General features: G+C 41.5%; 1 protein-coding gene across 3 annotated transcripts in view; it reads right to left on the reverse strand.

Annotated features, from left to right (window-relative positions):
- The window catches only part of GABRA2 (gamma-aminobutyric acid type A receptor subunit alpha2), a 76085-nt gene extending 56131 nt beyond the window's left edge, over positions 1 to 19954 (reverse strand). Inside the window, exons 1-3 of one of the 3 annotated variants that reach the window (XM_077934329.1) lie at positions 19475 to 19954; positions 18487 to 18574; positions 14837 to 14952 (exon numbers count right to left, since the gene is read on the reverse strand). In XM_077934329.1, the coding sequence (XP_077790455.1) occupies positions 14837 to 14952; positions 18487 to 18554 (184 nt within the window). In that variant the 5' untranslated portion in view covers positions 18555 to 18574; positions 19475 to 19954. Of the gene's footprint in view, positions 1 to 14836; positions 14953 to 18486; positions 18926 to 19474 lie in introns of those variants that run through there. The other 2 variants (XM_077934330.1, XM_077934328.1) reach the window with 2 other exon arrangements.
- Positions 19955 to 20359: the final 405 nt, after the last annotated feature.

Below are 20359 nucleotides of genomic sequence, written 5' to 3' on the forward strand. Positions count from 1 at the left end.
GAACAAAGGAGGAAAGTACAAAGGAAAGGAGGAGGCAGCATGCCAGGTATACATCTCAGTACTCCACAATTATTTAAATAAACAGCATTGTACTGTATGCGGTAAAAGCACCATTTAGCAGGGGAAACAGGTATTTCAAATCATGTGTGATTATTTGTCAGGGAGATCTATATTGATCACGCTGGTGTTGCACATTGAATGGCTATTGTAAGAAACAATAAAGCAGACCTATGTATGCATACCCAAAACACAAATATATTTGCTTTAAAATGGAGTGACTCTTGTTGCATTTATTGCTAGAATTATTATAATTCGTTTTTTAAAAATAAATAAATAAACACAACACCTGAGCTTTAAATAATGGTAACATATGACCAGGAATGGTCTTTGATACTTCCTGTGAATCTTGTAGCCTCCTCCATAGAAATTTCTCCTCCCCCCTCTCCAGAATTAGGATTGATGTGCCTGGTACACTGTTTCCTTTAATATGTTGAATATATTCACTGTGAAGGAAAATGGTTGCTTTCTGAATAGTGCCCAAATTGTTTTGCTACGCTACTAGAAAATTAAATGCAATAGATTTACAACTGTGCCCAGCCTATGCCTTTGATTAAGCCCAGTAAGTTGTTTAGTAGGAGCAAGAACTTTAGTAAATCTTAGGGAGAAGATTTGTTTCCTATTTTACAAAAGATTGCAAACGCTTTCCATGCTGCACTAGGAAATGGAGAGTTCTAATTTCAAAGGGTGATGTAGGAAATAGAGAAACAGACAAGCAAGATTCCACATCCCACGTTTTTTTAACATACACTTAAACAAAAATAAAATAACACAGAGATTTCTAAGAGTTTTAATGATCACGCAGGCATTGACAACCATTGCAGTTAATGCAGAGCATCAGTTTTCACAAATTATGGTTGTTTCATATTTCACAGCAACCCCTTCAGCAAGTGTGAGAAAATATGTTTCACTGCTTGCCTGCCTGGATATTAGCCCATGCCACCTTGCAACTAGTATTGGATTTAATCCCTTAATGATTGACAACAGTCTGAAATTCCCACCAGCCTGTTCTACCGTTTCCTTCACTATCCCTTATTTAGGTCTGATAAGAAGGCTGATCGCCAAAGAATTTATGTTTTTGAATTATGGTGCTGGAGGAGACTCTTGAGAGTCCCATGGACTGCAAGAAGATCAAACGTATTCATTCTGAAGGAAATCAGCCCTGAGTGCTCGCTGGAAGGACAGAGCGTGAAGCTGAGGCTCCAATACTTTGGCCACTTCATGAGAAGAGAAGACTCCCTGGAAAAGACCCTGATGTTGGGAAAGATGGAGGGCACAAGGAGAAGGGGATGACAGAGGACGAGATGGTTGGACAGTGTTCTCGAAGCTACCAGCATGAGTTTGACCAAACTGCGGGAGGCAGTGGAAGACAGGAGTGCCTGGCGTGCTCTGGTCCATGGGGTCACGAAGAGTCGGACACGACTAAACAACAAATTTCATAGAAAGCCATGTACATTTCACCCAATGCCCTCTCTCTGGTCTATCCTATAGCTCTAAGAGTTATGGAAAGCTATATTAATTTCACCGACCAGTGTTTTGTTTTGTTTTTTAAAAATGAAAATACTACCAAGTGTAGTAACATGGTGTGCTTATACACTTTGGATACATAGGGACACATGCACTTCTATATAAATTATACTGACAAGCCTTTTCTCCAATCTTGTCAGTTCTACTGACAGTGGAAGACAGTGGAAGTAAATGGCCATACCATAAATGCCAGTGAGCATGAAAAAGGTGGGAAAATTGGGCAAAAAATAACATGGGAAAAAGTTCTTCCTAAATGTGTGAAAGTCTGTTGGAAGGATGGTGGATAGAAGAAGTGCTTTTAGGGATAATGCATCTGTTCACAGGGCAACCAAAATTAAAGATGTTTAAAATGTGATTATAAACTGTCCTTCCTCCATGCACATCAATTTAAAAACCTGAAACATATACATTTTAAATTACATTTATAACAGAAGGAAGTCTCATAAGTGCTTTAAAGGGCACATGTGAAATCTGTCTGTTTCATAATCATCATGTTTTAAATATCATTTTAAAAGACTGTAAAATTTCAGAAAGAGGAGTCTTTCTGAATGGGAATTACTATATCAAAGCATAGTTTAAAGGTTTTTTACAATTAAGGGTTGGGGGAGTTCTCCCAAATTACACTCTAAATGCAGAACGCCTTACTGCAGTAGTGTTTCATTGCTTTAACAATCTGTTATGCAATCTGGACACAGTTGGATTTGATGTCTTTGAAAAACCTCTTTCCACAGAAGTGCAGTTCTGCCCCACTTTTGCCTCTCAGCTTTTTGTCTCTCCTTAGGAAAAAAATCTGCCTTTCAAGAGTAGCATATATTCTGCTGTATCTGATAAAAATCAGTGGGATATTACTGATGTTTTGAAACATGTGAAACATCTATGTCTTGAGAAACGAAAAATATTTACGATTACTAAAATGTTATGAATGACCTGATTGGAAATACTTCCCTCTGAATAAGATTCAAAGTCTTCCATACTTTAATATAGATACTTTAACATAAACTGTATCCCATATTATACTTCCTAACATTTTGTACACTGGAAAACTGTTCTTGAAATCACACATATATTCCAGAGAATTCACTGAACAAAGAAAGTGGGTGTTAAAATACATAACCAAAAAATGCTCTTTTTAAAAAATGAAGAAAAGCAATCAATGGCCCTTCTGGAAAGAACATTTTGAGAAATGGATGCCCAAATATATTTCAAATTACAACAACAACAACAATATTTATATCCCGCCCACTCTGGGCGGCTTCCAACAAAATATTAAAATACAATGGTCTGTTAAACATTAAAAGCGTCCCTAAACTATGAAAATGAAATATCTATATTAATGAATTATCCTGTTTTTGTTGCAAAATGATGCTAGAAAAGTCTACTTGCTGATGTGCAGATTTGAAAAATTATATTAAAAAATCAAAGTAGGGACTTGTGGTGCAAGTTGTCCTACCCAGGAAATCAATATTTACCCAAAGTTTGGATTAAAATCGGAAACATCATCTGTAATAATGATATTTGAACCTGCTTATCCTTGCATGGTCTTGTTGTTTAACTTCTCAACCAATCATAAATTTTCTGCTGATCTCCTGTCACTGGAAGCATGGAAACACTGTGCCTTCAAACAATATCAAAAGCTAGCCTTTTAAAAAAAGAGACTTCAGGCTTAGACGAGATATTTCTGCCTCTGCTTGAGTACACAGAGTATTCAGTGCATCTCAAAAGCTTATTTCCAATTAGTTTACACACTATTGATAGCCCAGCAAATGCTAACATTTGGACTGACTCCTTCTTCTCTTTCAAGTGGAAGATAAATCAGTAATGAAGTATAAGCCTTTGTTGCCAGATTGTATCCATTTATATTCTTGATGCTCATCCTCACAAATAAAGGCCTGACATTTGTATCTGCATCTCTTGGTTAAAAGGTGCAGCATATACTTCACAGATTTGGAGGCAAGAACAATTACTATCTTTGTATGGCTGAAGAGTGGGACACAGGTGGCGCTGTGGGTTAAACCACAGAGCCTAGGGCTTGCCGATCAGAAGGTCAGCGGTTTGAATCCCCGCAACGGGGTGAGCTCCCGTTGCTCGGTCCCTGCCAACCTAGCAGTTCGAAAGCATGTCAAAGTGCAAGTAGATAAATAGGTACCACTCCGGCGGGAAAGTAAACGGCGTTTCCATGCACTGCTCTGGTTCGCCAGAAGCGGCTTAGTCATGCTGCCCACATGACCTGGAAGCTGTACGCTGGCTCCCTCGGCCAATAAAGCGAGTTGAGTGCCGCAACCCAGAGTCAGCCACGACTGGACCTAATGGTCAAGGGTCCCTTTACCTTTATGGCTGAAGAGTACCGCGTTTTCTTCTAATAATAATAAGGTATGGATGATGGCAAACTAACATCTGGGTGAACATCACACAACTACAGCTTCGTGGTAGTCTTACAAAGAATTTTGTCCGACCAAAAATTGCAACGGCTGGTAAAACCCTAGCAAAGGATTCTCCAGGCTTTTGCAGACACTTCCACTTCTTATGCCATTTTAATTATTTTTCTTTTCAAATCCCCAAGTACTATTTAAGTTCCTTTGACATTGTTCTGACATTGTCATATGATCTCCATGGGCATACTTCACGAATTCTGCCTACAAGTAGTGAAAAATGTCGCTCAAAATATGTTCTCAAAACTGTACAGGTGCAACAGTCCAATCCTTAAAACCGATTCCCCCTCCCAAACTTACTTCTGAATCAGTTCACTATGTGCGATGCCCATCTGGCAAATTTGTAAGTGTGGCTGTGCATGTAGCAATTTGCAAGCACCACAGTAAATAGATCAGATAATTTGAAATGGTGAGGAAAACAAGGATAATGAAAAGCTTCATATGCAAAATATTGTTAAATCAGGGGTTGCCAACCTTTCCATGTCCATTTGCAAACTGGAGAGACTGGTGTTGGCACCGCAGGGCAAGGCGCAAGTTATTCTATTGGCTACAAGATAATAATTCTTTTAAGCCAAATTTCAGTGTGGCATGGGGCTCTGTGGGAGTCAGGGAAGGGTGGTACACTGTTAGTGACTTCCATGTTCACGTCGCATAGAACTAATGTTCAAAAGTTAACAAGGAGAATCATGCAGTTGGAAGAAGCTTGTTGAAAGGTATGGCAGTCTTTTTCTAAGACATTTTCCTACAAGGTTTTGAGGACAGCATATTGCTGTGATATACATGTACCACAGATGTACAAAGAAGTATGCTTAAACATACCAGGAAGCAAGACACTGGAACTATGATAAATATGTTTGGGATCAGGGTTTAGATCCAAAATAAATATCCTCTTTGGAATGCCAGTGTGCCTATCTCATCCACAAGATGGAGAGTGTTATAATCCTTCAGAACTGCAATGTTATATCTCCCCCCCCAAAAAAAGATGAGAAATAGAAATGTGTTTCTTCTTGGTGTGTTTGTGGCTAACTAACTTCCATTTTATACAGATTTCTCATTCCAAGATTTATGGTGGCTACTTGGCCCCTGTTCAATTTGGCCATGAAATAAAAATATTAGCTCCTTAAATATGAAGTGGGATGGCTGAAAGCATATTTGCCTGATGCTCAGTATGCAATACTGCCACACTGAAGTTTGAGAAATAGCATAGGCACATTAACAGAGCTTAACTAGGATGGAGTAACGTGAATCAAGGAACATATTAGGTACTACTTATGATGGCAACAGACCTATTTGTTTGAACTAGGGGTTTCTCCAATTATGTATAAGGTAGAACATATGTATTTTAACATGAAAGGCCCCAAATTCAAGGAGGTCACATAGCAGCTGATGGGAAAGACCTCTGCTTTAGACATTGTAAAGCCATTGCCTCTAAGAGTAGATAACCAAGTGGTATTATATATGGCAGTTTGCTCCAAGAGGCCCAGATGACCCCTCCTTTGATAACATACCACTCTACAATTTTGTTGAGATTTTGGCTTGTATGACAGAATGTTGTTTTTTTACTTCCTGCTGAGCTTTCTGTGCCTGTCAGTGATGTTTTGAACTTTTTTCGGATACTTATTCTAGATCCTCCAAGTGTCCCTATTTTCAAGGGCCAGTCACAGATTTACAGAAGCTATCCTGGTTTCTGAATTGATCCTGGAATGTGCCACTTTTCCTTAAAGGTAAAGGTAAAGGGACCCCTGACCATTAAGTCCAGTCGTGGCCGACTCTGGGGTTGCGGCGCTCATCTTGCTTTACTGGCCGAGGGAGCCGGCGTTTGACCGCAGACAGCTTCCGGGTCATGTGGCCAGCATGACTAAGCCGCTTCTGGTGAACCAGAGCAGCGCATGGAAACACCGTTTACCTTCCCGCCGGAGCGGTACCTATTTATCTACTTGCACTTTGAGGTGCTTTCGAACTGCTAGGTTGGCAGGAGCAGGGACCGAGCAACGGGAGCTCATCCCATCACGGGGATTCGAACCGCCGACCTTCTGATCAGCAAGTCCTAGGCTCTGTGGTTTAACCCACAGCGCCACCCGCGTCCCACTTTTCCTTAGGACATCCCTATTTTCATCAGAGAAATATTGGAGGGTATGTTATTGTCTTATGGTACATTAGCAATGCAATCCTATGCATGTTGTCTCAGAAGTAAATCCCATTCTGTTCAGTAGGCCATCAGTTAAATATACAAAGAATCACAGCTCTATTGCTTTTATTGAGACTGATTCCATCTTGAAAGTGAACGAAAGTGACAAGAATAGAATTTATTTTATTTTATTTCCTACTGAAGAAATAGTATTCGCAGGTTAGTAAATATTGCCGGACTTGTTGTAGAGATGTGTCACGCCTAGCTAACTGTGGCTGTAATATAAGAAGCCCACACTTGTCTTATCATAGCCATTCACATGAAGGATTTCCTGTCGCTAGAGGTCAGCATGAGCACAACATTAGATCAGTGTATACAGTACTAATCCCATCTTTAGAAAGCTTGCAGATCCTATTCTGGAAAACCTCACTTACGGAAAACAACTTCAGTAGTCCTATGTCCTATGGACAGGGCAATTTTAATATGTCTATTTAGGAACTGGATATTGTATTGATCAGTACACCGCAACTCATAAATCGGTGAGTGATCTTATTTCAGTGCTTCAACTAGAGCAAAAGTATTTTGATCATATTTTAGGCAAATAAATAAATGTGTAAGAGTGGAAGATACCATTGCTTTTAAAGCTGGCTTCATTTGTTAGTTCTAAAATATTGTAAAAGTAAAAAGTATGACAATTCAGGGAAATAACTTCTGAATTCACCCATCAGCTTCAGCGGCATGGATTTGACTAAAACAACATGTAGGCTTGCAATGCTAAACTTTACACACATCTTTTTGTTAATTTAAATGTGAGGACCTTTGTACCGCCAATTTCTTTCTCACTATGTCTTCCTTAACTTGGAATGTTAGCTTTGGATTCCTCAGGTGGATCTATATGAACACTGATATCAGCTTGGACACCAAATTCATTTCAAAATGTTTGGCATCGTCAAAGCTGACAGCACCAGCACTAACCATGTATTGAACAGGGAAGGCTTCATGTACAGCAGCGTGCTTGCAACAAATTACTTCATACCAGGATTTCTGGAACTAAAATGCCTTTTTCTGACCACACCAAGAGCCTAGAACTGTGACACAAATTGTCCCGAATGCCCATAGGAAGCTCACAAGAGAGCATGACGGAAATTGCCATTCCATTTTGCATGCCCAAAGCATCAAGTACTCTGAAGTACACCGTCTCTGAATGTAGAGTGTTCTTTTAACTGTTAGCAATGGACAGATATGTCCTACGCTTGAACACATCTAATCCTTTCTTAGACAATGTTTATCACCAGATAAATATTGGAGGAATTGCGTATCATCAACCAGTTTCACAAAACTGGCTTTGATGGATTTTGAGCAAGTGTAAAAAACAAGAATAAGTCTTCCCTCTATTAGCTGATTAAAAAATAAAATAAGTCATGCATTAAAGAACATGAGCAAAACACAGAACAAGATGGCAATTCTCAGAATCCTATAATTAGAAATAATTAGACTATTTAGTAATTTAGTTCCAAAATGCCTTGCCTATTGTTCTAAACAGGTTATTGCATAGTCAGTGTGTTGTAGAGCAACCCAACAGTTTAGCCATTGTATCTTACACAGCTGCTTGGAGACTGAGGAGCCTTCATAAAAAAAAAGTCAATGGCAAAAATGAAAATGTATATTCAGAACTTATTATACAGATTCTCTAAACTTTGCATTTTGACATTTTCATCTGTTTGCTTCAACACCTCTCATCTGCCAGAGAGAAATTTGTCTCTGAAGACAAACAGCAGCAAGGAATAAGAGGAATGCATACATATAGCAAGGAAAAGATAATGGTCTACTGTTTGGGAAAGTTATTGGACTTCTCTTCTAAAGGGTCATGATTAGGGAGAAAATAAATCAGCAAAACACAGCTAATGCCATTTTTTAAAAGAATCCTATTGCCTACTCAAAGATAGAATTTACGGCATAGGGCCATAGATAGGGGACAATCAATGAGGTCCCCTCTAGATGTTACTGGGCTCCAATCAGCCCCAGCCACCATGGCCAACAATCTGGAATGATTGTAAATGTAGTCCTGAAACATCCTGAGGTTCCTATGTTGGCTACCCTGGCATATATTATCAAAAGATGCATTTTAACAGTTGGGAGACATTTCACGTTCATGTTTCCATCTCATAGTGACACCTAGTAATTTGTGTATAATGCAACACAACACAGAGGCAAAGCATGCCTTCCTAACCCATAGGCCATGCGGGCAAAGGTTTAAAAAACACCTAAGTTGCTTCCTAAAGCACACTGGATTTTCAACAGTGAATTCTAGTTTACTGGCTGTCATGAGCGTTTTAGCTTACACCTGAACCAATTAATTGTGGTGGAATCTACGCACATATATTTTTTAAAAAAACAACCCGCTGTGAAAATGCCTTTTAAAAAAAACGTTTTGAAAAATACATTGAAGTTGGCGTGGCTCACTGCCACCATCTAGTGTCACGTTTGTATATTGCACTTTACAACACATTTAAAACGTTTTATTTGCAGCTGTACAGCTGAGTCCTGTGTTTCTTCTTCATACTGCAGAAGCAAGGTATCAACTTAAAGTGAGAGTTACTATAGGCAAGCAGATTAATGGATCTGGTTGCAGGAAACTTACAAGAGAATTCCTTCACATTGATTAATTTAGACATGAGTGGTTTCCTACTTTGCACCTGCACCTTTGCAATCCCGCTCCAGAAGGTGGCAGATTCTGTAGACTATACCATCCATGAGCCGTGCTCTCTACCTTTCCTATATGCCCTCTATATTCCAGTGCCACCATTTTGAGTAGAGCTGTGCAGAATTTTAAAAAACAAATAGTTTTGAACCACTTTACAAGCAAAGCAGATTAACATACCACTCATTTTTTTCTCATATTAATATAAAGTACAGTACTTGCTTTCACATGTTAATATGTGCTGCTCCTGATTCCCAGAACTTCCTTCAAGAACACCTAATCCCTGCCTGCCTAACTTCTTCCTCAAAACTGTTTCCCCCATGCATTTTTTGGCCTAATCCCTCTACCACCAACCCTTGAAACTGAGTTTCCATATAACTGTGTTTTGCTCATATCAGCCCCATGTTCCCCGTGACCCTCTTTCCTTTCCTTCCTTTGATGCTGGTGGCGCTGTGGGTTAAACCACAGAGGCTAGGACTTGCCGATCAGAAGGTCGGTGGTTCGAATCCCCGCGATGGGGGGAGCTTCTGTTGCTTGGTCCCTGCTCCTGCAAACCTAGCAGTTCGAAAGCACATCAAAGTGCAAGTAGATAAATAGGTACCACTCTGGCAGGAAGGTAAACGACATTTCCATGCGCTGCTCTGGTTCACCAGAAGCGGCTAAGTCATGCTGGCCACATGACCCGGAAGCTGTACGCTGGCTCCCTCGGCCTATAGAGCGAGATGAGCGCTGCAACCCCAGAGTCGGCCACGACTGGACCTAATGGTCAGGGGTCCCTTTACCTTTACTTTATCTGCCACTTGCAACAAAGTGAAGATGCCTGGGCACCAGGATGGTGCCTGACACCTCCACCATCTGGAGGTGCATGCCTGGGGATCATTGGATCTTGACTGTTTTCATACACTAACACCTCATCCTGTAGAATTCTATCAGTTATGTTTTATCTGCACAATAAGAATGAATTTCAGGAACCAAAATGTGTTTTTTCTGTGCAGCCTGAGCAAGAGCAGTGAAAAACGTTATACTGTGGTATCTCGGGTTAATAACTTAATTCGTTCTGGAGGTCTGTTCTTAACCTGAAACTGTTCTTAACCTGAGGTACCACTTTAGTTAATGGGGCCTCCCGCTGCCGCCACACAATTTCTGTTCTCATCCTGAAGCAAAGTTCTTGACCCAAGGTACTATTTCTGGGCTAGCAGAGTCTGTAACCTGAAGCATCTGTAACCCGAGGTACCACTGTAATTAATTGTTAAGCAGAGGTTGGGTGGTCATCTGTCATGGGTGCTTTAGCTGTGATTCCTGCATTGCAGGAGGTTGGGCTAGGCAACTTGGGGTCCCTTCCAACTGTATAATTCTATAATTCTATGGTTCACTTACCCTAGTTCACTGCCCTGCTCACAGTTGTGAAGAATATTCTTACATTATGAATGGTTTGCATCGCCATTAAGAAAAAGAGGTCAGAATAGGCCAGTATATATGTGGACTGTCCCTGGATCTTCTTCAAAGCTCTTAACCTAGATCAAGATTGTCATCTAAACTAGCCATATGTTTAACTGATAATCAATCAGATAATCAATCAAGCAGCCCATCATTTGAAAAATAAGACTTGCGCAAAAATGGCAACTAGACATTCTGTTTTGGTGACTGTAACCTTGGTTTGAGGAGCCATTTGGCGCCTAGATTATATATCTGAGTTTCTAACTAAAACCATCCTGTTTAGGAAACCTTTCTGGTCATGAAGGACTTTTAGTTCCTTTACTGATATGTTTTGGTATTTTAAGTTTGTTGTACTGAACTGTTTCTATTGCTCTACAGCTAAACCTGATTAACCATGCTGGTGATGTATCTGTGTGTGGTTGGATGGGGGAAGAAACAGCTCTGTCAACCTCCGCTGGCCTCCACCATGCCTCCAATGTAAAGCTCTCCCTTTCACGTTCTAAAAACATGGTGGGTAGATTTACTGCTGCTGAAATCCCCCCTACTGGTAGCCCATGGAAAGCTCCAAAGTTAGGCATTATGAGGGTAGACCCAGCCCAGGATCTACTGCAGGCTTCCTGAAATTCAGCCCTCCAGATGTTTTTGGCCTACAACTCCCATGATCCCTAGCTAGCAGGACCAGTGGTCAGGGATGCTGGGAACTGTAGTCTCAAAACATCTGGAGGGCCGAGGTTGAGGAAGCCTGATCTACTGGAACTTGAGCCATCCCTACTGACACCACTTGACAGCAATGTGCTGAATGTGAGCCTGGCCAGTATGCAAGCTCCAGGCTGGCACAGCACATGGCAGGGTTTTGCCTCCCAACCCAACCTCCATCCTGGTCAGTGTGAGCAATGGGGCTACAGATGCAATACGGCTACACTGCTCCACCCTGGAATTAAGATTGCTCTGTAGTTGTTTATAAAGCCATCCTGTGTCTTTTTGTATTCAGCTGCTACGGGCACTTCTCGTTGCCATCCTCACATTTATTTTTATTTTTTTACAAGGTAGGTTCTAAATGTTTTTAATAAATAAATGCATTTTCGTGGAAATAAAGATGGTGGTTACAACTGGAGCAATCAAGAAGGCCAAACTGGGGCACTTATTCAGTGATGAGCACCATACAGTGGTACCTTGGGTTACATATGCTTCAGGTTACAGACTCCGCTTACCCAGAAATATTACCTCGGGTTAAGAACTTTGCTTCAGGATGAGAACAGAAATCGTGCAGCGGGGCACAGTGGCAGCAGGAGTCCCCATTAGCTAAATTGGTGCTTCAGGTTAAGAGCAGTTTCAGGTTAAGAACGGACCTCCAGAACGAATTAAGTTCTTAACCCGAGGTACCACTGTATTGGTGTCAGACATTTGTCTGACACCTCCAGATGGTAGTGCTAGGCCTGGGTGTGCCCATATTCACACATCCACCTCAATCGCAATTTTAAATTTTTGCCATGAATAGTTAGGATAACACAAAATATCTAGCTTTAGAACTTAACAGTAAGGCAAGCTTCTGTTTGTTTTTTTAGTTTTTTTAAAGAAACTGGGTGTCCCCCCCTCCCAACAGAAAGAGAATAAATCCAAAGAGATGGGGGGGTGTCAAGAAATTACTGAGCCCTTTGTAGTAACACCATTATCAGTATGAACAAAACGTCAAGACTGTGAGAACATATTAAACCATCTACTTTCTTAAACAAAGAACCAGGAAGTTGTGACAAAGCCGTACTGCAGCAATACATGGAAGAATACATCGGTTCTCCATGGCAACAGAACTACTTGGTAACTGGAGTGAGCAAAAGCAACCACAGAATACTACAAAAAACAGGCATAGTCGTCTATATTGCTGCACTGTAACATGCTTTGGCACACTTCTAAGAAAAGAATGAGGAGGCTTCCCCACAAGGAAAACTGGTTTTCTATATTCACCCATCATCAAAGAAGAAATCAATCAGCTTTTTCAAATTTGTGCACCAACAAAATATTCTGTTTATTTTCCCCACCGTGCTAAATGCCATACACTTCCAGCACATGCAGAATAGCTTTTGCCTCGCCTCCTTGCATAAAAATAGCACTTGTTGGTTTCATTTCTATTCTCAGCAAAACTGCTCCAGAGACTGCATCTAAGTGAGATTGCTTACAATTTTTCTGTTTAGATTTCATTACAGGATTTCCATCAATAAGCAAAAAAATTTTTAAAAAATAAATAAAAACCAAGGAAGGTTCATATATAAGGAGTTGGCATTTCATTTCAGGTTTCCACCCCCACTCCCCGTTTTTTTAGTACTCCTGGGTTAGAAAATTCACCTAACCATAGCAATTTATCTAAATTTTATTTAAGCCAGCATAGCAAAAGTGATTATATGATCATTATCCCTTTTTGCCCACCTTGCACATTTATGGTATCATCATCTTGACATGCACATTCACTGCAACTTAAGTACTTCCAAAAAAAAAGAAAAAGAAACCAGCTTTCACCCCTGCATTCTATTATAACAGCTGGTGAACCCAGCATCTGGTGGGGAACAGATAGTCCTCTTGTACATTTCTGACTGCGGACTGTGGTAAGCAAGCTTCTTGGCGTGGTTTGGTTTTGGATATATTCAAGATGAACTTGCAACAAACAAGCCACACTGCATTTTTAAAAGTGTCTTTTATGCTTACTATTCTACACCTCACAACAACTGTAATGGTTTCATAAGCACCAGTAAGTCATTCATTTTAATGTAAAGGGATCTGTGTCTTTGGTACACCGGGGAAGGGAACCTGTGGTCCTTCAGGTAATGTTTCACGCCAACTCCTGTGAGCCCCACTAACATGGTTAATGGTGAGGAATGAAAGCAGTAACATCTGGAAGGCCACATGAGTGTTCGTGCTCAGGTCAAGTGCAGTGAGGGCCATATACCTTGAGTGTCACCATTGCTTCATGAGAATTAAGAGCGTTCAAGAGAACGACTCTGCAGCTGTGTGTTGCAAGGGAGGAATTGATAGCGGTGGCGGGCAACTATCTTTGAGGGAAGCTTTAGTCATCTTCACATTGAGGAACTCCTGATCAACTTCTGAGGAACACTAAGATTCCTTGGAACCTTTTGAAAACTACTTAAAGCTGGGGTAGATTAGCTTGTTTCAGCTAACTGTGCCTGGGCTGCTTTGCTTTTGATCCTTGCACAAGGATGAAGAACAACAGCGGGAGCCCTTTTGTGCTCGAAGACTCTTCTGCTGGCTGCAACTGTATTCGGTGCTTCCCTCCCCCCTTTGCTTTGCTTTTGGGGATGAGTGCTGTTTCCAGGGCTGCCATCAACAGTCTGCCTTGCATTGATTTGAGAGCTGCTTGGGCCAGAGGCTGGTGTGGAAAGGGCAGGAGTGGAAACACCTTGAAGCTGGAAGCTGAGTTTATTTGTCTTGCTCCTGTCACCCTGCAGGTAGGTAGGTAGGTATGTATTCATGTATGTATGTATGTATGTATGTATGTATGTATGTATGTATCTGAGAGCTGCTTGAGGAAGAGGTGAGAGCCAAAGGGCTCTTGTTATGTAGATCTTTACCTATGGGGCCTGTGACAAGAATCTGAGGGACCTGATGCTTTGACACCGAGCTCTGCAGTTCTAGCTCAAAATAGTCTTGATCTTGAATCTATGGCACAAGCAGCTCTGTGTCCTCAAGATGAAAGAGGTTTGGGTAACCTAAACATCTTGCTGTGGATAAACAAGTCCCACAGGATTGGAGGGGGGAGTGACCTAGTTGATCTTCTTGAACAGTCTGTGCCATTAGCTATGATGTTTATACACTATTAACCATTGTAATTGATGGAGGCAATTGAATAGCAAGAGATAGGTTGCCATTAAGAAAGTTTAGCTTTTTAAAAAGAAAAAAGAAAAGTTGTTTGACATCTAGGAGAAAGATGGACATGTAAACAATTTGTAGGAGCCATTTCCAAATTTCACCCTCTTTCTTTCTGAGCTCAAGCAAAGGTAACCCATAACAGAGCTGCCATTTATTGACCTTAACAAATGCTTATAAAGGAACAAAACCACACTGTTATTTCACCACGATGTTATTGGGAATCCTTCCAATGATTTCAGTGGCGGTTTAATGGTCAGAGGCTTGACCCCTGTATAATACAAAGTACCCACATCAGACCCTTGGGGTGATAATACTATTTATATAGGATTACTCAGCTGTAATGATCTCCTGTGCAGTCAAAACCAAATAGATGTACCTTTCCCTGTTTATTTGTTTTGTAACATAAAAACCCTTAGTAAAAACTATTTTCTTTAAAAAAAACCACAATCAAAATAATGCAGGCTATGAACAAAATGGCAAACATCAAATGCTACAAAATTGTCACACTTTCAGAAATATAAACAGATTCAATTTTCCTAAACCTAGTATCAAAATAGTAGACACTATTTGGGTTGAAGAACAGGTCAATATTCTCAGGCAAAATTATCAACATGTTAAGCACCAGAATTCTAATTACCCAATGAGGTCTTTTGTTTTTCAAAATGAAGTGTTATTCATTACCTCCTAATCCAGGTCTCAGACGATTATCATAACCATCCAGAAGCCTATCTAGAATTCTTGTAAAGATGGTGATGTTATTTTTTGCTTCATCTTCATTGGGGTCAACCGATGCTGATCTAAACAGACATTTAAAAAAAATAATATGTTAAATATGTTCTATGTACATTTACTACACTGTTAGTATTTATTAGCTCTGAATATTCTGTATATGCATTTAATACAAATTATTTGAAGATGCCACCCTTTTCTTAGCGAATAATCAACATTCTTTAGCTTTTCATTTTTAGGACCCAACTTTAGCCACCACACTTCATCATGTGAGCAATGTAAATATTTACCATTTCCCTTTTCTTATTCATTCACCATGTCCTTCTCTGTTCTATGTATGCTTGCTTCCTCAGCCAAGCCTATCCAAAACTTTCCTACTAGATATTTAAATCCCCACCTCAGCTGGGTATGCTTTTTCTCTTTCTTCCAATTTCTTCTCTGGCAATCAAAGAAAATAAAGTGGCTGACCACTGTTGGAGGCAGAATACCGGCCAACTTGGACCCTTGGTATGATCTAGCAAGGCAACATGTGTGTTTGTGTGTGTGCGTGTGTTTAAAAAACTTAAAACAAATGAAAACAGTGGCAAAATCACTGGTGCAACCCATATCACACTTGTCCACTTCCTTACAACTTCTCTGAGAATTGATTACAAGCCAACACTTGTAATAAGTGCTGCAAACAAGAGATGCATCCAGTTGTATTTACCTGCAATACCTGAAGCACATAGTAAGGTGAAACCTGTAACAGCAAACTCAAGAGTAGATCTTTGTCCACTAAGCCCAATACACCATGGAGCACAGGAAGTTGCCTTATATGGAGTCAGGTCATTGGTCCATCTAGCTCAATGGTGTCTGCCCTGACTGGGGATTCTGCCATCCCCAATCTAGAGATACGTACAGGGATTGAACCTTCTGCATAAAGTAGATGCTCTACTGCTAAGCCACAGCTCTTCTAATAAAAGTTCAGGTCCTTCCAAGAATTGGATCACTGTCAGTCAGGACCTCCTGCTACCCACTTCCTTTTCCAAGAAACCTTGTAGCAAAGCAGGGAACGAACACTGGAAATAATTGGCCGGTAGGGACCTTATAGGACTCATAGGCCTTGATGCATTCACTGAGTGACAAGGCCTTGGAAACAACAATTCATATGCATCCCAATGACACAGGTTGCAAACTGTAAGGTCTTTGCCATTGACACCTGCTATTGGTGCTCCTTCACAAGGCAATGGAGAAATATAAATATATTTGGGAAAGCAGGGTGGACCAGCAGGTAATATTTACATGCTTATTTTTTCCATAAAAAGTTAAAAAAAATAAAGCAGAACTGCAATGTAACTGGGGCACATACTACGTTTGTTGATGAGAAAGACATAAAATACTGGAATTTTGGAAAAGACTGGGAAATTCTGGTTTTCTTCATTATGGTTAAATACAATTGTACCGTTAAATACAATTAAACAAAATACTGCAGCTATTTCTTTATAATGAACGCTTGCATGGGAAGGAATATCAGGATGTGAAAAGCATGGTCTTCATCCTGGACCACCTTTGCCATCTTCTGAGAAGGCATTCCGACTATGCTTTCACTCAGTGACCATGTAGCACACAAGACATGGAGAGAAGCTGTCGTGATAAAACTGGCTTCTGATGTTTGTAAATCATGGGTAGTTGCGATGAGATAGAAAAGCAGCAAACCACAAGAGAGTCTAAAATATGTATGGATCTTAAAACAAATCCTGTTAAATTATTGTAGCAGTTGTGGTAAAAATATTAATTCAACGGATTTCCAGGATAATAAACATGGGGGCAAAGAAGAAGAAGAAAAAGCTTAAAATTCAGTTTTGAAGATGCCATGGAGAAAAAAAGGAATGAAAAGTAATCCGATCCTCCTTCACCCCATTCTGAAAAACAGCAGCAAACACAGTGACTTCCTTCAGTTGTTGTCCACTTAAGACTGGTGCTGAAAAGCGAATGTCTCTTAAACTGGGAAAATCCAAACCAAGGCCTTGTTGTATTTCTTTGGACGTCAGTTCTGCTCCCTGAACGGATCTTTCCCATGAACCTTATAGTAACAACCAAATTTTTGCTTCAGATTTATGATGCTTAGATGCCCCTTTCATACAAGTTCCAAATATTCAGCTAGCATAAAAAGAATATGATATACATTGTCTTTCCCCAACAATCTACAGTTATTTCTGACATTTGGTTTTTTTGAATGCATGATTAATGCTATCCTCCTTCTGAGGCAATTTCTGCAATGTGAGCACAGTCTGAACTAAAAGTAAATAATCAAGTAAAACAAGACTACTTTTATATGGATAAAACATTATTGAGAAATTAAGAAAATAGGAATATTCAACAACATGGACAAAGCATTTAAATGTTTATGGGTTGTTGTTTTTTGCAGTTTGTGGTATTTCAGGACCCTTCGCTTACAAGTAATTATTTGACTTTAGTATTTCACATCTGAGCTGTCAATAAGATTTAAAATACTATTGTTAGCACTTGCATGTTGTATACAAGCAGATATTTTTACCAGTATTAAAGAAATACTAGTTTTGTAAGCAAATTATTAGATAAAAACTAACACTGGTATTCCTATTAGAGTCTAATCCTGAAAATTATAGAAGAATGTAGTAGTCTTTAGGTACACATGTTGACTCCTTGGCAGCAATGAGACTTACTCACTTGAGTAAAAGGACCAGGCCCACTGTGGCTTAACTAATACTGCAGCATCCTTGCTGGCTAGATAAACCGAAAACATCAAAACCTCAAAGCAGCATTTAATTCTAGCCACTGAAATATATCGCCAATTACTTGGCTAAAATTGGATGCATTGCTTTTCACTATCAGATGAGTTTCTTATGATTTTGAGGAAAATAAAATGCAAAAATATGTTATAGTCAGAATGCTACTGCAGCCCAAGCTGTGATCTATGAGCAAAATGAAGTTAGAAATCATCATTAATTGGATGCATAGAGGTGCCAGGTAAAACCAAACCTAAGCATGCATTTTAAATTGCCTTTTATAATGCCATCATTTTAGATATATAGTTTATTAAGCAACATCAAAAGTTGATTAATGAATCAGGTTATTGTTTTATTTTATGGGATTGTGGAATTGTATACTATCTCCACCTAGAGGTTTAAATATTAAATGTCTCCGTGTTCTGTTATGTTGACCAAAAATACTCCCCGTTCCAACCCACGTCCACATGCAAAATATCCCATTATCTTCAGTGTTTTGGTTTCTTTCCTGTTCCTTATTCTCCATGAGGACTGGTGTGATATAACTAGAGTGACACAATGACTCCAGAAAACATTGCATAGCTTCAAAGGCTGCACAGAAAGATTGTACAGTGCTCTTCTTTCCAGAGGCAATCACGAAAACTGTCATTTGGCTTTTAGAAAGACTTGTTTGACCCAAGTTATTAACATTTCAACAACCTCAGGACTTCCTCCTTTACTTCACCTGTGCTGCGTACCAACTGATCTTATATTTAAAGAACAGCTTTCTTGCCCAAACGTATATGAGCGGCGCTAACTAGCAGCAAACAAGGCAATCTCTGTTGCTGCTGATCAAGAAGCAGAACCTCCTCTCACCTTGCAGAGAAGCACGCCAACAAAACGAGAACCAACTGCATCATGTAGAACATCAGTTTCCTCTTCATAGCTGCTTCCTTTCCTCTTCCTAGCGATGTAAGAGGAGGAAGAGAGAGAGAGAGAAAACACTTGGCTTTGAATCAGTTCCCAACCAAGCGATGCCTTCAATTCAAACCGACAAAAGGATGCCACTTCAATGAAGACTTTGGACCCATGGGTCACTGAAGCACTCCCCCGCTTAAAAAAAACAACCACCACCCCACACTAACAAGTTATTACATCTCCGTCCTCCTCCCAGATCATGTGTTGTTCTACATGCAGTGCATAATCAAAGCTGACATATGAGCAGTTGCAGCAAATGTTGCTTTTCCTCCTCACTCCCATGCAATAGAAAGAAATCCAAGACTTCCCCCTATCTTTTTCTTATATATTAAAAAAAAGTCCACCAGTAATTCCTCGGTTGGTTTCGCTACATCTTCAAGCAAAAAAATTTTGAGGAAGATGTGGCAGGTGGGGGGGGGGGTGTTGGAGAGAGGCATTTGCAAAGGGGTTCACTGACACTGCCGTGAACCGAGGCAGCCCAGCTCTTTCCGAATGCTGAACATGTTTGACAGCTGCTTAAAGATAATAACTGCCACAGTCACGGAGATAGATGTCCAGAGAGAGAATTCATAGAGAGGCGGAATTCGCAAACAACAACGAAAACAGTCGCGGCGCAGCGCAAAGTTGCAGAAGCCTCCTCTCCCCCCCCCCCCAGCTTCCAAATGTCTCACTCAAATAGGCTGAAGGGGGGAGGAAAGGTTCAAAGCCAAAGCATCCTCTATCACCCCCCCCCTCTCCCCAATGCAAACCACCCATAAGCACACATCTCCTTTTCATTCTGGTACATACCCCTGGAAACCACTCACTCTCCACTCATTCCAAGGGAGGGGAGGGAGAGGGACAGAGAGAAGAAGAAGAAGGGAGGGAGAGCAAGTAGGGAGCCTACCTTGGGAGCACCAGGAGGCGCTCAAAGGAGCAGCCAAAACATAAAGGATAATAATAATATTAATAATAAGGACTTGGCGAGCTTGAGGAGGGAGTCCTCCCTAGCGAGGCTCCGGAGAGTGGCGGGGGGGGGGGGGAGCTCAAGAAGAAGGAAACTTGGCAGAGGGAGGGGGGAGGCTTCCAGACGACTGCAGCAGCCCCTGCGAAGAGAAGCGGACCCAGAGCGGCGGTGTGTGTGTGTGTGTGTGTGTGCATGTGCGCGCGCGCGCAAAGCAGGCGAGCAGTAGCGCGAGGCGGGCGTAGAGCAGCAGCAGCAGTCAGTCAGTCAGTCAGTCCGGGGTATATGGGTATGTCTCTCTCTCTCTCTCTCTGCGTGTGTGCGACCGCGTGCGTGTGCGTGTGGGTGAGGGAGTGAGGGCGAGCGCGCCAAACGCGTGCTCGCGCAGGCAGCGGATGCAGCTGGCACGCGCCCCCGGGGGCTCCAGCGAGGAAAGGCAGGAGGAGGAGGGTGCGTGGCGTGGGGGGGGGGGGGACGGGGACAGTGAGGGGGCGGAGCCGCAGAGAGAGGGAGAGACACCGTGAGGAGAAAGAGCCGTTTGTGGACCACCGGTGCCACTGCTGCTGCAGCTGGAGCGCCGCGGGGCAGGAGGAGCCCCGAGGCACCCGGGAGCGGGACGTGGGCTCGGCCGGGCCCTAACGCAGGGCGTCGTGTCGTGTCCCCCCCCCCCCCCGCCTTGCCTAGCAACCGGGCGGCGGTGGAGTCGCCGTCTGGCGGGGCTTTTTTTTTGGTGGGGGGGGGGTGGTCTTTTTTCGTTGTGAGGTAGACGCCTCCGCGGCGTGCGTGGTTCTAGCTCGCGTGGCAACGGCCCGGCCTGAGGCGAGCGTC

This window comes from Podarcis muralis, chromosome 9, assembly GCF_964188315.1.
Source record: "Podarcis muralis chromosome 9, rPodMur119.hap1.1, whole genome shotgun sequence".
In the NCBI taxonomy this organism is placed as follows: Eukaryota; Metazoa; Chordata; class Lepidosauria; order Squamata; family Lacertidae; genus Podarcis; species Podarcis muralis.